Consider the following 22930-nt stretch of genomic DNA (forward strand, 5'->3'; position numbering starts at 1 on the left):
TACACCTAAAAACTCGGAGGGATAAATCTGTGATCAATTAGAGTTAGGAAAGTTATCTTTAAAGAGACGAAAATAAGTTCTATAGTTTAGAGTTTTACTGGGCATTCTATTAATATGATATGTAGTTGTTAACAAAGCTTTACCCCAAAGATAATGTGGTACCTAACTAGTGAACATCGAGGCTCTAGTTACTTCCAAAAGATGTCGGTTTTTTCTTTCTGCAATCCTATTTTGTTGTGGTGTATTTGTACAAGAACTTTGGTGGACTATTCCATGTTTGATTAAGAAAACACCTAATTGGTCGCTAAAAAATTACCTACCATTGTCAGTATGAAATACTTCTATTTTCACACCAAAATGTGTTTTCACTATAGCATAAAAAGACTAAAACACATTTTTAACTTCAGACTTATCTTTTAATAAAAACACCCAACAAATTCAAATATGATCATCAATAAATGTGACAAACCAACATTTTTCTAAAAAAGTCGAGACTCTTGAAGGTCCCCAAACATCACTATGAATCAACGAAAAATGTTTAGAGGCTTTATATTTTTGAGGTGGAAAGAATGACTGATGATGTTTAGCCAATTCACAAAATTCACAATGATATGAAGAAGGACTTTTATTTTTAAATAGATTAGGTAACAAATATCTTAAATAGTAAAAATTAGGATGTCCAAGCCTATAATGCCAAATCATAATCTTATCAAAATCAGAAACAAAATTTAAACATAAAGTAGTTGTTGGTTGACTTAGATGGTCGTCTTCAAGAAAGTAAATTCTACCAAATTCTTTAGCATTGCCAATCATCCTTCCCGAGACCATATCCTAAAACTTACACATAGAGGAGTCAAATATAACATGACAATTTGTGGACTGGATAATTTACTGGCCGATATGAGATTACAAGTTAGATTTGGCATATGTAAAACATCATGTAAAACCAAGGAAGACGAAATTTTAACAGTGTCTTTCCTGGTTATTGCCGAGAAGGACCCATCTGCTACTTTGATCTTTTTATTTCCTCCGCAATGTGTGTAAGTTGAAAAAAGAAAATGACTACTAATCATGTGATCACTAGCTCCAGAATCAACAATCTACGTATTTGTTTTACAAGGCTTGACACTAAAAGAAATAGAAAAATCAATACTTGATTGGGCAAAAGAGGAAGAAGAATTATTGGATGAGTTAGGAATAGAAGAATTCATCCAAAATTGTGGTGACTAAAAAAACTTGTGTAGATGCTCTAATTGTTCCTTAGTGAATGGAAACCCTTTCCAGAGAACTTTGGCCCTCATAATTTCCATTAGTTGTTTGGAAAGCTCTGCTATCTCCTAATTGTGAACCACAACCATTGCCACTCTTTTTCCTTCCATTTGTCGATTTTTCATGGAGCTTCCAACACGTTTCTCGAATGTGCCAATATTTTTTCTAGTGATCGCACCAAGGGTTTTTCCCTTTTTCACTATCATCATTATTTTTAATAGTTACAAGAGCAGAATTATCATCATTAGCTTCAAACCTTGGCTTTAACATTACTTTTCTCCTTGTCTCCTCTCTTCTAACCTCAGAAAAAATCTCACGAAGTTTTGAAAGTGGTTTTTTCCCTAGGATCCGAGATCTCACTTCATCAAATTCTTTATTTAAACCAGCCAGAAAAAAATAAGCGCTTTCATTCTCTTCTTTTTTCATAGCTTTTACACTATCTTTGGGACACCCCCATTCATCATTATAACACTGATTCAGTTCTTGCCAAAGAGACATCATCTCGTTATAATAAAAAGTAACTTCTTTTTCCTCTTGCCTAGCTTTCCAAAGTTTTATTTTTAACTCAAAAATCTGTGAAGCATTTTTTAAATCTGAATAGGTGTCTTTCACAGCGTCCCAAACATCTTTAGCAGTTGGAAGAAAAAGAAAAGGTTTACTTATGGATGCTTCCATGGAATTAATAAGCCAAGCAATTATCATAGAATTTTTTTACCTCCACTTGCTCATCTTTGGATCGCCCACCTGTGGTTGCTCAACTTCTCCATTTAAATGACCTAGTTTGCCGCGCTTATCAATTTTTAATTTTACAGACTGCGACCATTCCAGATAATTCTTGCCATTCAGCTTGTGAGATGTCAGTTGAAAAGAAAAGTGAGACACCTCTATCCCTTGAGTCATTGTACTCTCGGTAGTTGTTTTAACGATAAAACTTTCTACCTCTGTTTGATTGCTGGATCTCTTATCTCTAGTGAATGTTGTTTTAACCATAATGTTACTAGAGATTTAACTTAACTCTGATACCATGAAAGTTTTCAAGAGAGCTTTTAATAAAACTGTTCTATTATTATTAACTAATGAACTGAACTTAAATAGAGAAAAAAGCCCTAATCCTAATTGGGAAAATAGTTCCTTTATTCTAATAAACCATTAAAAGATAAAATAAAAATATTCCTATAATATGAATAAAGCTTATCTGGGTAAATAAGATTTATCTAAGAAGCGTAAGAAAGTTCAAAACTCTGGGGAGAAGGTTAAAGAGAAGATAAAAAAAAGGTGAGGGGGGGAAGAAGGAGACAAAACAAAGAACTCCTCTCAAAGATCGCCCTGTGCGTGAACATAAATCTGTTGAAAGACTGGTTGCATTTATTGACAAAGATGCTTCTAGGGAATTCCAAATCAAAAAGGTTTTCTCATTGGCTATCTTTTTTTTTTCAAATAATGATTTAGATTCGTAAGTTCAGTATTTTGATGGTCCATATGAATTAATAAGTTACTTTAGCATTTGCAGGGCCGTGGTACTGTACTTAAACCTATTCCTAATGGTGTGTTCTTTTTTCTTGTGTCAGTAATATTACTTGTTTTATATCTTGTATTCTTTACATGGCTAATAACCTACAATAGGTTTATTTGATGTTATTGTTGTAAATCCAAATGTAGTTCAGGATGTTGTTTCTTGTTTAATTTTGTTTCTTTACCTTAATTATGTTATAGATCTTTGATATTAGCTCAGGACTATTATGCAAGTAAATGACATCTGCTATGTCATCTTCTGCAGGGACTTTCAAGTTGTCTAGAAGGACGCTTGATGACACTCTCAGACTACATACAATTCTCTTTGGAAGGAGAGAAAAGGTAATTTGATAGCTGTCAAAGTTTTTATCTGTTTATGTCCAGGATTTTCCATGTTTCACTTTACAAGGCATACCAAACTTACAAGAACACCTAAATGGAATTTCTAGTATACATGTGTGCATGAGCATGGCCATGTGTCTTTGCAAAGAAGCTCTTCTTGGATGGTTTTCAATTGCTGTAGAAGTACATTGCTTAATTTGTTTTCTGTTTATGGGACTTATATTCCTGGTTTTTGCAAGCTGTTCAGGTTAAGTGCAATATATCTCATTTTTCTAGTTTTGTGTGGCTTGAAAATGAGGTGAGAGGGTTAAATTAAGAAGCTAAATTTCTTTTGTACATAATTGATTGTTTTGTAAGAATTTCACTTATGGGCTTTAACGTTTAACCTATTAGATGTTTGTAGTATCTTATAGTTTAAGCCAGATGTATGGTTAACTAGCTTATCGGTTGATATTAAATAATACTAATTTGTGATAATTACAGGAGAAGCAAAAAACTAAAGTAAAAGAGAAATTGCTGGAGTTTTGTGACATGCTCGACATACCAAGTACAAGGGCTACTGCGAGGAAAGTTTGTTGATTATTACTGTAATTTGTGTTTTAATTATGTCCACATGTCAAAGAAATGATGACCATTCTATTTCTTTGATTCATGAAGAACTTTTTCTTAATGATAGCTACTTAACATTCATGCAAATTGATCAATAAAAGCCAAAATGTATAGGCTATGAATGTCGTTCTGTTTCGTACATAGAATGCAGTAAAATGGAGGCAAGTCTGTATATGTATTTAAAGTTACATATCTGAGTAATCTTTTCATTCCTTTTCTTTTCTTTAGAAAGTCAACTTTTTGTTGTTTTAAATGTTTTCTGTAGAGAAACCTCATTTCTGTGATTAGTTTTTATAGTTAGGAAAGTTCTGAGAATTTTTTTATCCCTATTCCTATCTAAGAACACAATAGTTGTATCGAATTCGATCCTGCTACTGGGGTTGTGCTTCAATAGAAGGCTAAGGGGTGAATTTTGTGGTTTTCATGAACTCTGATTTGGTGATGCAATTTGTACTGCATTGTCATTTGTACGAGGATTTGTTAATACTACTTTCACTAGCATTAACATAATGCTAATTTGATACTAAAGCAGTTGAGCATCTATAATAGTTGTTAATAAGTGTAAAATGGACTTACAGAAAGATATCATTGCAAAGCTGATAGACTTTTTAGAGGCCCCTCATGCTACAATTGTCGTTCTACTTACTGTGAAAGACAAGGTCTTGAACTTTAACTGCAGCTTTTGCTAACTTTCAATTTTTACACATTTTCTAAGATATAGTTTCTGTTTGTTATCAGTCTAATAAGAGTAGAAAGTTGAAAAGGGCTGCCAAGTCTGTGACCAAATCAAACCAATCTACAAAGGTTTTAGTTTCTACTTGTTGACATTAGAAATATGTTAGGATCAACCCAATTAAGCAACAAGTAAAAAAAATAGCTGAATAAATTGAGAAATTGAACACACAAATTTAACGTGGAAAAAACCCCTCCAAAGAGGATAAAAAAACCACGGGCAAAGATAATTTTACTATAATGGCAAAAGAACGAAAAGTACAAAATATGGAGATAAAAACTAAATCGCGAAAACCCGAAAACAAAGAACTCTCAAAACGTAAACACAAAATTATCTAAATGTGTTATGAGTTCTAATATCTAATGGGTGTGTTTTTCTAAGATTGTAAAATAGCCTATTTATAGGCTAAATTAGTAAGTCAAATAAACTATGCTAATAAATATTAAATATATTATACTAATAAATACTAAATATTCTAGAAAGAAAATATATTTTTGTTTAACTTGACTTGCAAACAATCTCTTAGAATTTGGGTCACACAACTCTAAAATCTCCACCTTGACACGAATTCTTTCAACGCCATCTTTGCCAAAGCCCGCCACGGGCCTACCTTGAACTATGCAGGGAATTAACTGAGTCAAATCTATGCTTAGAAGCTGGAAGACTTCTAGCCTTTGACTTGTGCACTGCCAAATCAAAAACTAACCCAGGTCTAATTTTCACGAATACAGTGCCCTAACTTTTCAAAACCTATATCCAAAATAGAATCTCTCTTCAATGAAACAGTCATACATTTTTCCCTCCTATGACCAAGTTGCCTCCGCTCCAAACGAGTTGACTTTGACTCCGTAACGGACGAGGGACATCCGATTTCACCGGTCACTGTAGATCCTTCCAGAATATAAAAAATGCCAATTCTTTTACCTTTTAACAAAATGAGAGCTCCACGAGATACTTTAATACCGCTCGACTCGATGTTGATTCTACATCCTTTCAAATCTAAAATACTCAAGGAGATGAGATTCTTTCGTAAATCAGGTACATACATGACATTTGAGAGTGTCCTAATCGTCCCATCGTGTATCCTAATTTTAACAGTACCAATACCAATTACCTTACTGGATGAATCGTTTCCCATACGTACAACTCCACCTTCAACTGAACTGTATGTGGAGAACCATTCTCTATTGGGACACATGTAGAAAGAACATCTCGATTCTAGGATCCACTCGGACGTGAGCTTGGAGTTATCACTTGTTGACACACTACAAGAAATCATCACCACCTTCATCGGCCAAATTAGCACCAACTACATCTTCTTCGTTACTCTCAGCAACTCTTTTATTTTGCAGTTTATAACAATTTACTTTGATGTGACCTAACTTTTTACAATAGTGACACATTTTGTCTCGTTTCTTTGATGCTACCAAAACGGAAGCTTACCTATCTGCCTTACTATCCAAACCAAACTCATTGTCTAGTTTGTCTCTACTCAACAAATGACCCTTCACATCTTCGAACGAGAGTTTGTTTCTGTCATAAATCAGGGTCTCCCTAAAAGACTTGTATGAAAGGGGTAAAGAGCACAATAATAGCATAGCCTAATCTTCATCGTCAATCTGAACCTCAACATTCTTTAAATCATTTAAAAGAGTAATGAATTGACATATGTGATTTTTAAGAAGCACACCTTCGTTCATGCGAAACGTAAATAGACGTTGTTTCAACACTAAACGGTTAGCTAAATACTTAGTCGCATAAAGAGTTTCTAACCTTTTCCATAAGGCGGATAAGGTCTTCTCTATCAATACCTCAATACCTCCTGCAATACCGTATTCGCGAGGCACAACTGGACTGTAGACAAAGCCTTTTCATCAAGTTCTTCCCATTCTATTTAATTTAGATTCTCAGGCTTTTTCCCGGTAACAACTTTTTTCAAGCCTGTTTGAACTAGAATTGCCATCATCCAAACTTGCCATAGATTGAAATTTGTCTCACCATCGAACTTCTCAATTTCAAACCTTGTTGTTGCCATCTCTGAACGAGCTGATCTATAAAAATTGAATTAGCTCTGATACCACTTGTTAGGATCAACCCGATTAAGCAATAAGAAAAAAATAGCGGAATAAATTGAGAAATTGAATATACAAATTTAACGTGGAAAAAACCCTTCCAAAGAGGATAAAAAAACCACGGGCAAAAATAATTTTACTATAATGGCAATAGAATAAAAAGTACAAAAGATGGAGATAAAAACTAAACCCCGAAAACCCGAAAACAAAGAACCCCCAAAACGTAAATTCAAAATTCTCTAAATGTGTTATGAGTTCTAATATCTAATAGGTGTGTTTTTCTAAGGTTGTAAAAGAGCCTATTTATAGACTAAATTAGTAAGTCAAATAAACTATGCTAATAAATGCTAAATATAACATATTAATAAACACTAAATATTCTAGAAAGAAAATATATTTTTATTTAGCTTGACTTGCAAGGAAACTCTTAGAATTTAGGTCACACAACCCTAACAAAATATAATATTTCAACAACCATTGCAGTGCTTTTAGACCTGTCAAGTGTGTTTATCATGTTTAAAGAACTATTAGTTTCCATTAAATCGTTAGATATATGGATGTAAAAGTCATTATCATTTTATATGTATATGCTTGTTTCTTGTGGCAAATTTTGTAAGACAAACTTTTGGGTTATGAGTGTATAGTGCTATTAAGGCAAAATGGTTGCAAAGGGAAAGGACAAAGCTAAAAAGAGGAAAGTTAAACCTAGTGATTATGAACTAAGGACTACAATTTGTGGGATTCTTAAGGAAGTTGACTTCAATACGGTAAGATCTGCTATAAATTTAGTACCTATAATGGCTGAATCAGTTACATAACATTTTGTAATAGCATGAGTCTGGTCCTGACATCAAACTTTATTCTGGTATTCTGGTTGTAAATTAGAAAGTCGGGCTATCAGGACTTTGTTCCTTGCTAAATAGGTCAGCACGAAAATTATTGTCATATCCAGCACCTCCATTGATTGGAAAGGACAACGTCTGAGGACCATAATTAATTGGTCTGTTAATGTAATCATGAATAAGAACATACTTAGCTGGTTCATTGAGTACAGTGCTGCTATTGATGTTCAATTTATTTATTATCTTTATGCATAAACATATTAGATTGATTAGTAAAATATTTACATGCAGTGAGATTGTCGTACACTCCCTCTCTGCTTCCAATTGCCAGTACGGTAATCAGCTAAGTCTTTTCCATTGCTTTGCAGTTTCGGAAATGATTATAACAATGACATTACTTTTGCTACTAAGTTTTCTGAAACACGCTATCCTTGATCCTTTTTTGGTCAATTTTATTTCAGATAAGACATAAGAATCTCAAGTGCTTTTGAGTTTTGTTAGTGTTAAGGAGTTAGAAGTTAGTTAGTTAGCTAAAGCAGTTGTTAACTGTCAAGTTAGTTAGTGCTATTCTCATTCTCTTCCATCTATTAAAGACTTGTACTCTCACATTAATGAATAGAGAAAGTATTATGAAGTTCATTCAGCTTCTGGTGTGATCTTGACAACTTTTACCTAGATATATGCAATTGCAATTTCTTTTGCTTAAAGGATTTAAAATTTTACGCTCATGTTTTCATTTCCTTGTAGATGTTGATTCTAATATTCTTGCTGACATAAGTTGTATTAATTTGTTCTGTAGGTGACGTTTACTGACATTCTGAAGCTACTTGGTATGCTTCGTATATTTTTTTTTTTTGCACCAAGAAATGAATTCTTTTCACTTGTATGAAATTCTGAAGATAAACGATACATCTTAGTAACATACGTTAAATATGTTGCATTTCTGGCAAAACTTTGGAATTTTAAACCGTTTGTTTCGCACTTCCAAGGAAGTAATATGGTAACATACCTTGCATCCAGTATCAAATTACAAAAACCAATCATGGAAACCATCTTCATTGATTAATATCATAATGTCTTCTGATAAGGAAGTCTTGGCAATGGTTTGTGTTCTGAGTTTTTATTTCTAGACTCTGATGGAACCTTGACTCGGAATACGAAAGGTTGTTCGGGACTGAGTGCCTCACTCTTGAGGCTGCAGAATTATCTTCTATGCATATATCCTAATGGAGAGTTTGTACGTTTCAGTGCAAAGGTTTGATACTGACCTCACCCCGAGGAAGTTATCTACAAAGCTGATGATTCAGGAAGAGCTTACCAAACTAGCAGATGATGAAGATGGAGAAGAGGATGGTGAGAAAGATGGAGCCCAGTCTGCTGGTCAAGAGCTTGAAGCCTGACCTACAACAAGGAAAGGGAAACAACACCATGGAAGTAAGTATAGTTGTCTCTATCTTGTGCCAATATGTACTTTTTAGTTGTATCTTGGTAGGTTAGGTTGTAATTTATTCTAAGTTGCTTTTCTTAGCAATTCTTGGCATTTAATTAAATACGAGGTAGCCTTTTTGTAGAACCATTAACAAATTTTGTAGAAATTTTCCTCTGTAATGCAAACCCCGGTATCCTTTTTCTTTTGTGGATATCATATATGCATCCAGATTGATGTATTGAAGGTGCAAGTCTCAAATCATGGTTATATGATTAATTTAAGGCTAAACAAATTAAAGCAAATTTGGAGTTAATGCAAAGTTGATTCCCCCACTAATTATTGGAGCACTCACGGACTATCCTTAGTTATCAACTTGAGAAGTCTATAAATAAAAGCTTAAATAATCAAAATTCAAAGCAGATAGTGCATGCTTTTGTGGAATACCAATAATAAAAGGGGTAAACTACATAGACAGTGACCCAACTCTCAAAAATTTTCATTTTAGGCATCCAAAATAAAAGTTTACAATTTAAGCACCCACATTATATAATTCGATCATTTTGATCACTCCATTTAAAATCACAAACGGCAAGTTGATATGGCAGTTAAAAAAATTAGTATAATAACAAATTTAGCCCTCAACTTTTACATATTATATCAATTTAGTCATAATTTTAAAAAATTAGCCCTCAAAATTTACAAATGTTCTCAATTTGATCCTAATTCTAAAAAATTTTAAATATATATAAATACATAATATTTTAAAATATATAATAATAAATCTAAATTTTAATTTTATATTAATAATTTAATATTAAATAAAATAAAATTTTCTCTCCCCCACCACCATCCCCCGTCCCTTTCCCTTTCCCCCACCACCATCCCTCTCCCTCCTCCACCATTGTCTCTCTTGGAGAACCAGTGGGGAGAGGGACGGTGGAGGGGAGGACAAAGATGATGGTGGGGAAAGGGAGAGGGACTGGGTGGGGTGGGGGAATTTTTTAATATAATATTAATATAAATATTAGTATAAAATTTAAATTTATTATTATATATTTTTAAAAAAATATTTATGTATTTTTATATATTTTTTTAAATTTTTTAGTATTAGGATCAAATTGAGAATATTTATAAATTTTGAGGGTTAATTTTAAAAAATTATGACTAAATCGATATAATATGTAAAAGTTGATGGCTAAATTTATTATTATATTATTTTTTTAATTGGCACAGCAATCTACCGTTTGTGATTTTAACAAAAGTGACTAAAATAATCGAACTATGTAACGTAAATGATTAACTTATAAATCTTTTATTTCATATGTTTAAAATAAAAAAAATTGAATGAGTAATTTACCCTAATAAAATAAATTTGTTATGAATTACACATCCTAGGCTTAAAAACATTATTTATGAAATGGGTTTTAAATAAAAGGTAGGAAGCCCCCACAAGTATAATATATTAAGAAGAAAATTAGAAAACAACAAAGCATTTCAAAGTTCAAATTTTCTATAAATATTATTAGTACTAACAGGAAATAAACTCCTTTGAGTACATGAAATGCTTACTTAATATGATATATAATAAACAACTGTCCTTGTACCCAAAACAAAACAAGAACACCAACTGTCCTCAAACTAATTTTTTTTTTAGATTATTATATTATAAAGTCCTTTTTTCATCAATACAATACAATGAGATGTAGCATTCAATTGATTTATCATTTCTTATTAATGGTATAGAGTCTTGTTAAGGAGGGACTATTTATCTTATGCCTACTTAACATATTATTTTTATTATTCTCATAATTTTTTAGTGCATTCATAAAAAACATTTTAATATAATACTAATAAGAATACTCCAATGACACTCTTTAACAAATTATAATTATTATATAATAATATCTCAACATTTGACACTTAATACAATGTTATTATAAATAACTAACTAGGATTTATCAAAACTCCAATATGAAATATTATTCTTAACTATCTATAAATTTACCATCTTAAAAATGACTTTTTTGACCTTTCAGCTTTACAAAAAATCTCATTTTAGTCCTTTATTTAATTTTTCGTCTCTTTTAGCTTATGAACTTGTATTTTTTCTCAAATTATCCTAAAATGAATAGAAAAGTTAATTTTTTTTACCTTTATTGACATGGCATAAACATGGTTGCCACGTGGATGACACATCATCATTTAATTAATTTTTTAAATTTTAAAAAAATTTAAATTTAAATTTAATGTTGACATGCCATCCATGTAGCAATCCACATATATATCACATCAATAAAATTAAAAAAAAATATTAATCTTTTATTGACAAAAAATATAAATTTAAAAATTAAAAGAAATAAATAATTAAAATAATTTTTTATAAAATTGAAAGTCAAAAAAAATTATTATGCTATTTTCTAAATGTGAAATTAAGAATATGCTTAAAGCTGACATATGTAATAATGTGATAAAAAGTCAAAATCAAAACACTCAAAATTGTATTTAATAATAATTTGGTTGTCATCTTAGATATTTTTTAACTGTCTTGCAACAAACAATAATGACTTTTGCGGGAAAGTTTAACTATTCTGCTTAATTATAATTTAGTAATTTGTCTTTTATCTTTATTACTTACCTAATTATTCCAATACCCAAAGATATTTTGGACATAATTACTTTTAAGTGCTTTGATTGAAAAGGAAAAGTCCACGCTAATCACGTTGGAGTCATACTCTGGAAACTAATCTAGGGCTTAGATTTTACCTGTGGAAACAACACTCTTATCAGAAAAGAACGACCCAGAGCCAACCACCCAGCCCAGGGGGCCAGTTTATTTTTTTCCAACTTAATCCTTTGTAAATTTACACCATCACTCTCCCAAAAATATAAGTAGACCCTCCAAAGTTTAAGAATTTTGTAATTTTCCTCTTTGTATATATATTATAGATTTCTTAAAAATATAAGAAAGCCCCTCCAATATTTTTATAGAATTAAAAATAATATTAAAAAATTTATTCTTAAAAAAAATAAAGTGAAAATCTTCTTAAAGAAGCTTAATAATATTTTATAAGTAATATAATAATAATAATATATAAAGAAAAGATGAAGAGACTTTTATTATCTTTCGTCTTTGTATTGGTGCTTAGCAAGGAAAGGGAAAAAAAAATTTCTTTATCATTTTTTCCTCCAAATTTGAAATATAAAATATGTTTTTCTTCAAACTTTTAATAGATTTTGAATATTTTAAACTTATTTTACATATATGTATCAATAGTTTTTTGTTTTATCAAGTATATTAAAAGTTGCCATTAAAGGATATTGATGGAACTTGGAAGCTTATAAAATTAAGTGAAATGTGTATGTTTTTTATGTAAAATGATTAGGAGACGATTTCTAAATTGTTAGAAATGTAAAAAAAAAATTGTTAGATAATAATATTATAGTAAGTTACAACCAAAGTGAAGGGGAGGAAAAAAACCTTGGTAACTTTATTTAAAATTATGTCAAATGATAGCTTGTGAAGTAGTGAGCATTCATGTGAAAAACGAATAAAAAAATGGTTAACTTAGTCAAATGATATATATTTCGTCTTAATTGTTGGAATACTGCTTCTTTTAAATATATTTTTTTATATGTTTAAATAGAGTGGTATGTTGGAATACTATTTCTTTTGATTCGATTGCTTATATGCTTAAATCGTCTGATACATAACACTTCTAATTTTAGCTTGCCCCCCAAAATCAATATTCTAGCTCTACCACACCAACCACCTATCTATATACTATATATATATATATATATATCTTTTCTTTTTATACACAACTCTATATACACTCAAAATCTTATCACGCGCGGAAAAAAAAATACATATGGTATGTTTAAAATAATAGTTATGGAAGAACATTTACGTACTTCCATATCGAGTTAGTGCCCAGTGACTTGTGACACTAACTTAGTCAAAAACTTAAATAATAGTGTAAATATAAAAGGATTAATTGAATTGGTGTAACTCATTAATCGAGTGTCAACTCAATTATGAATTTACCAAAAACTCTATTTTTTTAACCATATAAATTATATTATTATAAGAGTGTTTTCATCTTTTCATTTTTTTATGAATCAATATAAATTTACAATTGAAGGAATTTGAACCAAAAGCACTATGAATATAATAGGCTCAACTTTACCATTTCAAATAAAGCATAATTTGATTTGTAATATAGACATATAATAAATATATTCGTTACACAAATTTTTTTTACTCACGTGTGCCATAATTTAGTAAATATATCATTTATTTGAATTACATATTAAGTCATTGATGAGTTGGTGTTACGAGTCTACCAAACACCAATTTAGTTGAATAATGATTGAAATAATATTATTTTAGGGATATTTTTATCTTTTTATAATTTTTAATAAAAAAATACCAATTTGTTTGTTTGTATATCAATGTTTGCAAAAATATTTGTTATATGATACAATTTTTCACTTGTATCATAAGTATTTAAGAGTTTGATTGAGTTGGTATTATTCATTAACCAAATCATTAATAAATTATATAAAAAATATTTTTTTATAAAGTAATAAATATTATTTTAAAATATTTTTTCATTTTAATTTTTTATACAAATCTGGAAAAAAATACAAATTACACCATAAACTTTAATGTTTTAACTTTACTTCAACTAAAACCTAATTTGCATTATTTTTTTTCAAATAAAACCTAATTTGCATATCCAATTTTTATAAATATATTTATTATATAATATTTCAATAACTGTGTAATCTAATTATATTTATACTACAATATAAAATGAAAAAACACTAGATATTTTAAAAAAATATACATGGATAATTATCTTATCTTATAATAAATAAAATAATTATCCTATATATATATCCTATTTATTTGGATGTTTATTTTCAAACATAAACATTTTATATTTGGAACTTGATGACTGACTTTCTGTAATATTTTTCTATCTAAAATAAGCTTGAATCATTTCTCAGTCCAAGCATAATATAAAAATATACATCAATTTCACTTTGAATTTAAATAATCATTATTACTAATTTTTATTTCATATGACATTAAATTTCTTTTATTCCTCAAACCTTTTTACTACCATTTTGTATACTAATTTTTTTTCTATTTACATTCTCTATATATAAAAGTTCCATATATATCCACCTTTTCCCTTTCACTGTTTTTTCAGTATCAAAGTACCAAATCTGTCTATAAGGTCAAGTGTTCTTTCGGGAAAAGGATATTTGAAGAACTCAAATATATATATATTCTTTCTTTGGTCCTCAGCATCTTCCATTAAAACAAGCTTCGCTTTTGTCAACCATAAAAACCCTACCAAAAGAGAGGAAACTGAAAACCTAGTACTAGTACTAGTATATATAATATATATATTCAACTCAAGTTCCTCTTTATCACTGCAAAAAAAAAAAAAAGAGAAAAGAAACCCATTATAGACCTTTGCTCACCATCCAAAAACGATCCAGCCATGGCGGATTCAGACAGTGAATCAGGAGGAGCTCAAAACAACGCTTCAAACGCAGCAGGCAACAATAACCATCTTTTTTCCCCGAAAGAGCAGGACAGGTTCCTGCCTATTGCTAACGTTGGCAGGATCATGAAAAAGGCTTTGCCTGCTAACGCCAAGATATCCAAGGAAGCTAAGGAAACGGTGCAGGAATGTGTATCGGAGTTCATCAGCTTCATCACCGGAGAAGCGTCTGACAAGTGTCAAAAGGAGAAGAGGAAGACCATCAACGGTGATGATCTCTTGTGGGCCATGACCACCTTAGGCTTTGAAGACTACGTTGAGCCCTTGAAGGTTTACTTGCAGCGGTTTAGGGAGATGGAAGGCGAGAAGACCACGGTTGCACGTGATAAAGACGCGCCTCTTGTTGCTGCTAGTGGTGGTGGTGGTGGTGGTGGTGGGGTGTATGGGATGATGGTACATCAGCATCAAGGACACGTGTATGGTTCTACTGGGTTTCATCATATGGGTAGTGGGTTGGGTAAAGGTGGGCCTCCGAATAATTTGGGTAGGCCGAAGTAGTTTCCCATCTGTCACTATCACTGACACGTGTATGATTTTCTTATGAATTTGATAGTAATTTCGGGTTTGTTAAATTTGAGCCTACTCCAAATTGGGTTGGCCCAGTTAGGTCATCATAGGGTACACGTGTAAGCTTTAAGAGAAGCTAGTTATGATAGGGCCCACTAGTCACTCAATAACACGTGTACGGTGAAAGGAAGGAAGAGGCAGTTTTGGGCCCTTGGATTTGAGATCCGCAGCGTAGAGATTTTAGTTATAGTTCGGTTTCCAGTAGAAGAATAAAACACTAGGATTATATTTCTGTGATGATTTTGAGCTGCCCTCTGCTCTAGTTATTATGATTTTAATATTTATAAATTACTTAATTTGGGTTAAATAATGTGACATTTGCAAATTTTCTATGCAACTCAATTTTACTTTTAAATTTTATATATTTAAAAGGCACATTTTGATAATTTTTTGAAGCAAGTTAAATAAAAATTAATGTAATTGAATTAAGAAATAAAAATATTGTAAGTGATTCAAACGATAGATACCACAACAACAGATTCAGGTGGTAATATACACATAGATTATAAGGTTAACAAATCCGGAAATTATTTCAATGCAAATTATTGTGATCAAAATGTTTTATTTATAATTAAGCTTTAAAGGCAAAATTCTTTAAAGGAGGAAGTCTCCATATAAGGAGATTTTGAGTGAATTACTCTTTAGATATAACGCAATAAACAAATTTTTATATCTTATTTTTTATTTTATATCATTAATTCTTAAGTTTAATTACAACTACAGATCTTTATGGGTTGGATCGGACTGAGTTTCAGTTGGGTCTATGTATAATAGTAACACTTCTGTGTTTATCAAGCTCGGTCCAATCCGAAATATAAAACTAAAATTTTGTCCAAGTTAACCCAAACTTGTTTTAGGTCCATTTGTATTATTTTTAATATTTTTTATTTATATTATAAATTACATAATATATAAAAATAACATAATATAAAACATTCTACAGTAAAGATGTAACATACATAACTGAAGGATACCAATAAGATGTACAACTACATGACTGAAGGATACCAATTGGTTCATGCAGAGTGAATTCCTCGTTAAGGGAGAAACATTGTAAACCGTTCATGGGGATGAGTGGTCATTGGTAGAGCAATATAAAATATCTGTTTGTCATATTGTGTATTTGACCTCTAGCAGTTGTATTAGTTTGGTTTCACAAGTTGATTTTCTGTCACCTGTTTTCGTTGAATGCGTTGAGGAGGGTTATAGAGAAGTATCTTAAAACTTTTAGTATGTATATACTTTTGGAGAGGGACGGTGGTGGGAGGGATGGAGACAGTGGTGGGGGAAGGGGTGGGGATTTTTATTTTATTTAATATTAATATAAATATGTTTATTTAATATTAATATAAAATTTAAATTTATTATATATTTTAAAAATATTTATGTATTTTTATATATTTTTTTAAAAATTTTAAAATTAGAATCAAATTAAGAATATTTATAACTTTTTAAGAGTTAATATTTTAAAATTATGATTAAATCGATATAATGTGTAAATGTTAAGGGTTAAATTTATTATTATACTAATTTTTGTAGTTGACACGTTAGTTTGCCATTTGTGATTTTAACATGAGTGACCAAAATGATTGAACTATGCAATACGAGTGTTTAAATTGCGAACTTTTTATTTTAGATACTAAAAATGAATTTTTTTATTATTATAGTTAAGTGGCTATTTGTGTAATTTATCCTATAAATTATTATTTTTTAATAGTATTTGGTAATATTTCAAAATATATATGAATATGAATTAAATAATAAATTTTAAAGAATACAATACATGAACAGCTTATAGATTTTTGGAATCGGGTCTACTTTTCTGATACCCTAAGGCGACCAAATTAGAGTTAACGGCTATTTTAGTAGAAACAACTTTTTGAAATACACTCCCAACAGTCAAAATTTCTGTATTTATCCTAATCAAATCCTTTAACCTGTTACTTGACATTTTCAAATTCTGAAAGCCTACTTTTATAAATTTCTCACTTTCTCCTTTTCCATTTTTAAAAACAGAAAATCATCAATCATCAAAGCAAATAGAGAAGAATTTAGAAAGCAAAGATGAATAGACTCATCCATGTTTCTATTTGTGTTCTCTTTATTTCTGTTACTGGCATCCTAGTAAAAGCCGATAATGCACCTTCTCCATCGCCAAAGACAACTCCTGTGTCTCTGGCGAAACCTCCGACCACTTCTTCAAGTCCTCCAATGACATCACCTTCTAAATCTCCTTCATCATCACCTCCGTCGGCAACTCCTGCCAGTTCCCCATCGATAATATCGCCTCCGCCTGCAACAACTCCCACTGCTATGCCCACACCTTCTCAATCTCCTACTGCCACTCCGCCTGCTTCTTCTAGCCCCCCGGCTCAATCCCTAGCGACTCCACCACCAACGGCAAGTTCTCCTCCGTCCATGACTCCAGTCGGGGCTCCACCTGTTGTGGAAGGTCCGGTTGGAACTCCCGAGTCTTCTGCTAACATTCCTTCTAGTTCAACGACGCCAGCGGAGAGTCCTGCAATTTTCCCATCGACCAGTAGCCCGTCGATGGCGAATCCAGTGGGCTCGTTGCCGGAGAGTGGGGAGGGTCCAGCGGTTAATGATGAGTCGGGTTCAAAATCTGGTTACGAAGTGGGGTTCGTTGTTCTAATAGCGAGTTTGGTTATTGGATCGGCGTTGATTCTTTAGATTTAAATTTTTTTTAGAGTTTAAAAGGTTCTGGTTTCCACATTATTATTTCATTTGCATGTATTATTTGATATAAATAAAATTATTGTGAGGATTATCAATTTTTTGGCTTTATCATTTGGGAGGAGCAAAAATGAAATTGTCCTTAACCATCTCTCCTATGAGTTACCTACTAAATTATATACATACACCTTAATTCCAAATGCTGAATTTGATATTTTTAAATGGCAATCAATTAAAATCAGAATAATATTATTTGTGAATTAAAATTCTATTTTAAATGAAAATTGTTCTGCTTATACAGTCATTGTCCAACAATCGAGAAAGCAGATTCTCAAAGTGATAATCAATCAAATAGAAAAGTTGTAGAAGATGGACCACTAGCACCTTTACAATATATCTCTATCGTATCAATAAAAATAAAAAGAGTAAATTATACCCATGGTCACTTTTCTTTACTTCAAATTACATTTTAATCATTTATATTTGAAATGTTATGTTTTAGTCACTTAGTTACTGAGCCATTAATTGTCATTAACGATGTAATGATAAGCTGACGTGATATGTTAAATTATCTTTTCAAACAAAAATTTTAGGTTAAATTATACAATTGGACCCTTTTGAGCAATTTAATTTTTTCTTTTATGTTCTTTAAACTTTCCTTTCTTTTTTTCATTCTCTTCTATTTCTCCCTCTGTTTTCCTACCTTCTCAATTTCTTTTATCATACTAAGAAGTTGAATTGGCAGTGAAGAGAAGTCGAAAGCCAACATTACCTATAACCAAAACCCATACCATGCTTCTTTCTTCACTGCCAATTCGACTTCCTAATATGTTAAAAGAAATTGAGAAGGTAGGAAAGTAGAAGGAAAAATAAAAGAGAATGGAAAATAAAGAAAAAAAAAAGAAAAGTTAAAATATTATAAAAGAAAAAAATTAAATTGGCCAAAATGAAAAGAAATATGGGGATCAATTGTATAATTTACCCTAAAATTATTGTTTGAAATGATGATTTAACATGCCACGTCAGTGTCTAAAATTTTACAACACGATAACGTAAGTGACTAAAACGTGATATTTCAAACATAAATGACTAAAATGTAACTTGAGGTAAACAAAAGTGACCATGAGTGTAGTTTACCCCAATAAAAAATACTCTATATATTAATATATAATCAACAAATTAAATATAATGGTTAAAATATCAATTATATAAATAATTACGAAAGTGTGTAAAATTATTTTAATTTTTACATTATATATAAGTGAATCCCTCCATAATTTATTTGACTTCTTTTTCTTATTTAATTAAAACTAATGAAATATTTTGGATTTCACTTAAAAATAAACTAATTTAGAAAAAACAAACATTTTATTCCTAAAAAGTATGCCCGTAGTGTGGCTTTTCTCTGTATGCCCGTAGTGTAGCTTTTCTGTTCTTAGGTTTTTTAGGAAGTTTTCTGTCATCTTTTTGTGTTTTGGTTCCTTTTGCGAAGATATGGAGAACATCTTAGCAAGTTTACGAATCGAAGAGGAAGAGGAGAGTGGAGATAAAGAGTTGTGGGAGATTGAAATAGAAGAAAACTTAACGGAGCAGGCCATTAATTTTTGTTTAATCGGTTGTTTCTTTACAGCAACGACTATCAATTTCGAATCTATGCGCACGGTGATGGCCAATCTCTGGTATCCTATAGGAGGGGTTTCTATTACTGACATTGGTGAAAAAAGAATTCTTTTTCGTTTCTTTTGTGAAGTGGACAGAGATAGAGTGGTTAAAGGGTCACCATAGACCTTCAACAATCATTTGTTCATCATCTTTATGTTAAAAGAAGGGGAAGACACGCTGGAAGTGCCTCTCAATAACGCCAATTTCTGGGTTCAGATCCATGATCTACCTTCAGGTCTGTATTCAGAAAATATTGCAAGACAGTTTGGTGACTTTATAGATTCTTTCATAAAGTATGATACAAAAGCCATTACAGCAGGTCTACGAAATATTATGAGAATTAGAGTGCAAGTGGATGTCCGAAAACCTTTGAAGTGAATGAAGCAATTACTGGTTGTTAAATCGAAAGAATTTTGTGTCAGTTTTAAATATAAAAAGTTAACAACTTTCTGTTTCTTATGTGGACGTCTAGGACATGGAAAAAGCTTCTGTCCGATTCGAATGTATCATGGGAGTAAAGATTTACCGATGGGATGGGATATTTCGTTAAGAGCTCTTCCTCGGCGAGCGATGGTAGGTGGGAGTCCTTGGCTTAAGGATTTCGTTACAAATTGGGGAGTAATGGCAGGGGCATCAGGATCAAATTCAGGGAGCGATTTTAGGAACCAACATATTCCTAATTTGATGTGCATTTATGAAAAAAATTTGGGGTTAAACTTGATGGGTAAGTCTTTTTTCCCCTAAGTAAAGAGGATTTTATGGACGATGGAGCAATGAATAAGGAATGGCCTATTCTTGTCAATGAAGGAAAAAAAGATTGAGGCCCAATTTTGTGCAGGAAGTTGCAATTCAAAGCGATTCTTCTGAAAGGCATAGGGAATGGACGAACTTTTATCAAAATGAGAAATCGGCTGAACCTACTTAGCGGGTCAGACGAATATTATGAAAATTTTAAGCTGGAACGTCCGTGGACTAGGGAATCCACGGTCGGTCCGACGTGTTTAGCATTTGCTGAAAGAATATTGTCCCCATATTTTTTTCTTTATGGAAACTAAAGTTGATAGAAGTAGAATGGAAAGAATAAGGAGAAAGTTCGAGTATAAGAATGGAATTGAGGTTGCGACCAATGGTACTAGGGGTGGTCTTTCTATTAGTTGGACTAATGAGGTTGATATTTGACTATTGGGTTATAATGACAGTTGTATTGATGCTATGGTCATTAATAACAACAATAGACCAGATTAGTGTCTTATCGGGTTTTACGGAGCTCCTGATGTTAGAGACAGAATTGGTTCTTAAAATCTGCTTGGAAACCTCAGTCATAATTTTTCGAAGCATGGGTCGTGTTGGGTGATTTTAATGAAATCTTATTTAATCAAGAAAAATATGGAGGAAGACTTAGAGAGGAAAAACAAATCGAAGCTTTCAGAGATGCTTTGGATTATTGTGGACTCACGGATCTTGGTTACCAATGTCGTTGGTATACTTGGGAAAGGGGGAATTTTGAGTCTACCAATATTCGAGAAAGATTAGATAGAGGAGTTGCGAATCTCCAATGGTATAATTTTTTCTCTAATTATAAGCTTGTTCATTTACCAAATTCGACTTCGGATCATTGTCCTATTTTCCTAAATTCTAATTTTTCTGCTAATGATAAATATGTAGTTAAGAATCGGGATTTCCGATTTGAAAAAATGTGGTTATCGGAAGAGTCATGTTATGCTGAAGTTGAGCTTTTGTGGGAATTGAATAAGCATCTTAATGTTCCGGAGCGTCTCCATGCTATTGGCGAAGGTCTTAGTAGATGGGCAATGAGGATTAAAAGGGAGAAAGATGGTAAAATGATTTATCTTAATAGCAGATTGAATGCTCTTTACAACGCCCCTCCGAATAACGAGACCTTGGAGGAAATTATTGAAGCTAAGCTAGATCTTAATCTGGAAATAGATAAAATCGAAATGTATTGGGAACAAAATGCCCGATCTAATTGGCTTAAGAATGAGGATCGTAATACGAATTTTTTCCACAGTCTTACTTCTAACAAACACCGCATGAATAAGATCATGAGACTCAGATGTGAGGATGGTTTGGTTATTACTGAGGAAGATGAGATGATGAAGACAGTAGTCAGCTATTTTAAGGAATTATTTACTAGTTCTCGACAGAGGGATGATGATAATACCTATGAAGGAGTTTCCTCAAGAATATCTCCATCTATGAATGAACAACTATTGCGTGAGTTCAAGGTGGAGGAAATCTTAGAGGTTCTTTGGGAGATAGAGCCGACTAAAGTGTCAGGAGTTGATGGTTTTCATGTTGTTTTCTTTCAAAAGTTCTGGCACATAATTAGGTAGGATGTAGCAAAGTTTTGTTTACAAGTCATTAATAGGGAGACTTCACTTCATGAAGTTAATTCTCCCAAGATTATTCTCATTCCCAAAGTAAGTGATGAGGATATGATGTCTCTATTTCGCCCTATTAGTCTATGTTCAGTCTTATACAAAATAATTTCTAAGACCATTGCTAACAGATTGAAATTGGTTTTGGACCAACAGCGTTTGTGCCGGGTAAACTAATCTCAAATAATGTCCTTATAACATATGAAATTTTACATGCTTTGAAGAAAAAGAGAAAAGGGAAGAAAGGTTTTTTTGCGTTAAAGCTTGACATGAGCAAATCTTACAATAGAGTGGAGTGGGGTTTTTTAGAAGGAATGATGAAGCATATGGGTTTTGCGTCGGAATGGATTAGTTTGATCATGTATTGTATCTCCTACGTGTCTTATACTGTCAATTTCAATGGGTCCTCGAGTGAGAAATTTTTCCCTCAAAGGGGACTACGTCAAGGGGATCATTTAAGCCCCTACCTTTTTTTGATTTGCACGGAGGGCTTCTCAGTTTTATTAGACTCTGCCATTCAGACGGGCAACTTAAAAGGGGTGAAAATTTGTAGGGGGAGCCCTGCTGTCACTCATCTATTTTTTGCTGATGATAGTATTATTTTTGGCGATGCAAACGATACAGGAGGGCGGGTTTTGATGGATATTATGAAACGTTATGAAACTCATCAGGGCAAAAGATAAACCTTGATAAGTCACAGGTTTTCTTCAGCTCAAATGTCTCTGATATTTCTTGTAGTCGTTTGGTGCAGATGTTAGGAGTTCAGCGATCGCTATGTATGGAGAGATATTTGGGTCTCCCTACGATGGTTGGGAGGAAAAAGAAAGATGCGTTTCAGCATATTTGTGATAGGATGAGGATGAAAGTTCAGAGTTGGGAAGCTAAACTTCTTTCCCAAGGTGGAAAAGTAGTTTTTATTAAAGCGGTCCTTCAAGCAATTCCTACATACTCGATGTCGTGTTTCCTGTTTCCTAAGACATTGTATACAAAGCTTGAAAGTATCATGAGTAGGTTTTGGTGGCAAAAAATTTCAACTCGAAATGGAATGCACTGGTGTAACTAGGCTAATCTCAGTATCCCTAAAAATTGTGGTGGTATGGGTTTTAGGGATCTTGGCAAGTTTAATATTGCCCTTTTAGCGAACAAGGTTGAAGGTTAGTTACTAATCTGAATTCTTTATTGGGACATATTTATAAAGCTAAGTACTATCCCCATACCTCG

General features: G+C 32.0%; 3 protein-coding genes across 3 annotated transcripts; all 3 read left to right on the forward strand.

The window, feature by feature from the left end:
• The first annotated feature begins 7196 nt into the window (after window positions 1-7196).
• LOC107947644 (uncharacterized) lies at window positions 7197-9033 on the forward strand. Its single transcript, XM_016882228.2, has 3 exons — window positions 7197-7304; window positions 8179-8209; window positions 8628-9033. Exons 1-3 carry the CDS (start codon window positions 7197-7199, stop codon window positions 8777-8779), a joined length of 291 nt encoding a protein of 96 aa, XP_016737717.1. The 3' UTR covers window positions 8780-9033.
• Window positions 9034-14022: 4989 nt separating this feature from the next.
• Window positions 14023-15309, forward strand: LOC121206172 (nuclear transcription factor Y subunit B-3). The gene has a single exon (XM_041076616.1). It carries the CDS (start codon window positions 14325-14327, stop codon window positions 14883-14885), a length of 561 nt encoding a protein of 186 aa, XP_040932550.1. The 5' UTR covers window positions 14023-14324; the 3' UTR covers window positions 14886-15309.
• A 1709-nt stretch (window positions 15310-17018) lies between these two features.
• Window positions 17019-17645, forward strand: LOC121209814 (classical arabinogalactan protein 4). The gene has a single exon (XM_041081449.1). The coding sequence runs from the start codon at window positions 17019-17021 to the stop codon at window positions 17643-17645; it is 627 nt and encodes a 208-aa protein (XP_040937383.1).
• Window positions 17646-22930: the final 5285 nt, after the last annotated feature.

Source organism: Gossypium hirsutum, chromosome A01 (assembly GCF_007990345.1).
Source record: "Gossypium hirsutum isolate 1008001.06 chromosome A01, Gossypium_hirsutum_v2.1, whole genome shotgun sequence".
Lineage (NCBI taxonomy): Eukaryota > Viridiplantae > Streptophyta > Magnoliopsida > Malvales > Malvaceae > Gossypium > Gossypium hirsutum.

Coding starts and splice junctions, on each gene's coding strand:
- LOC121209814 (XM_041081449.1), top strand. CDS start 17,019: ATGAATAGACTCATCCATGTTTCTATTTGTGTTCTCTTTATTTCTGTT.
- LOC121206172 (XM_041076616.1), top strand. CDS start 14,325: ATGGCGGATTCAGACAGTGAATCAGGAGGAGCTCAAAACAACGCTTCA.
- LOC107947644 (XM_016882228.2), top strand. CDS start 7,197: ATGGTTGCAAAGGGAAAGGACAAAGCTAAAAAGAGGAAAGTTAAACCT. Junction 7,305..8,178: donor AGGAAGTTGACTTCAATACG/GTAAGATCTGCT, acceptor TTTGTTCTGTAG/GTGACGTTTACTGACATTCT. Junction 8,210..8,627: donor TGACATTCTGAAGCTACTTG/GTATGCTTCGTA, acceptor TGTACGTTTCAG/TGCAAAGGTTTGATACTGAC.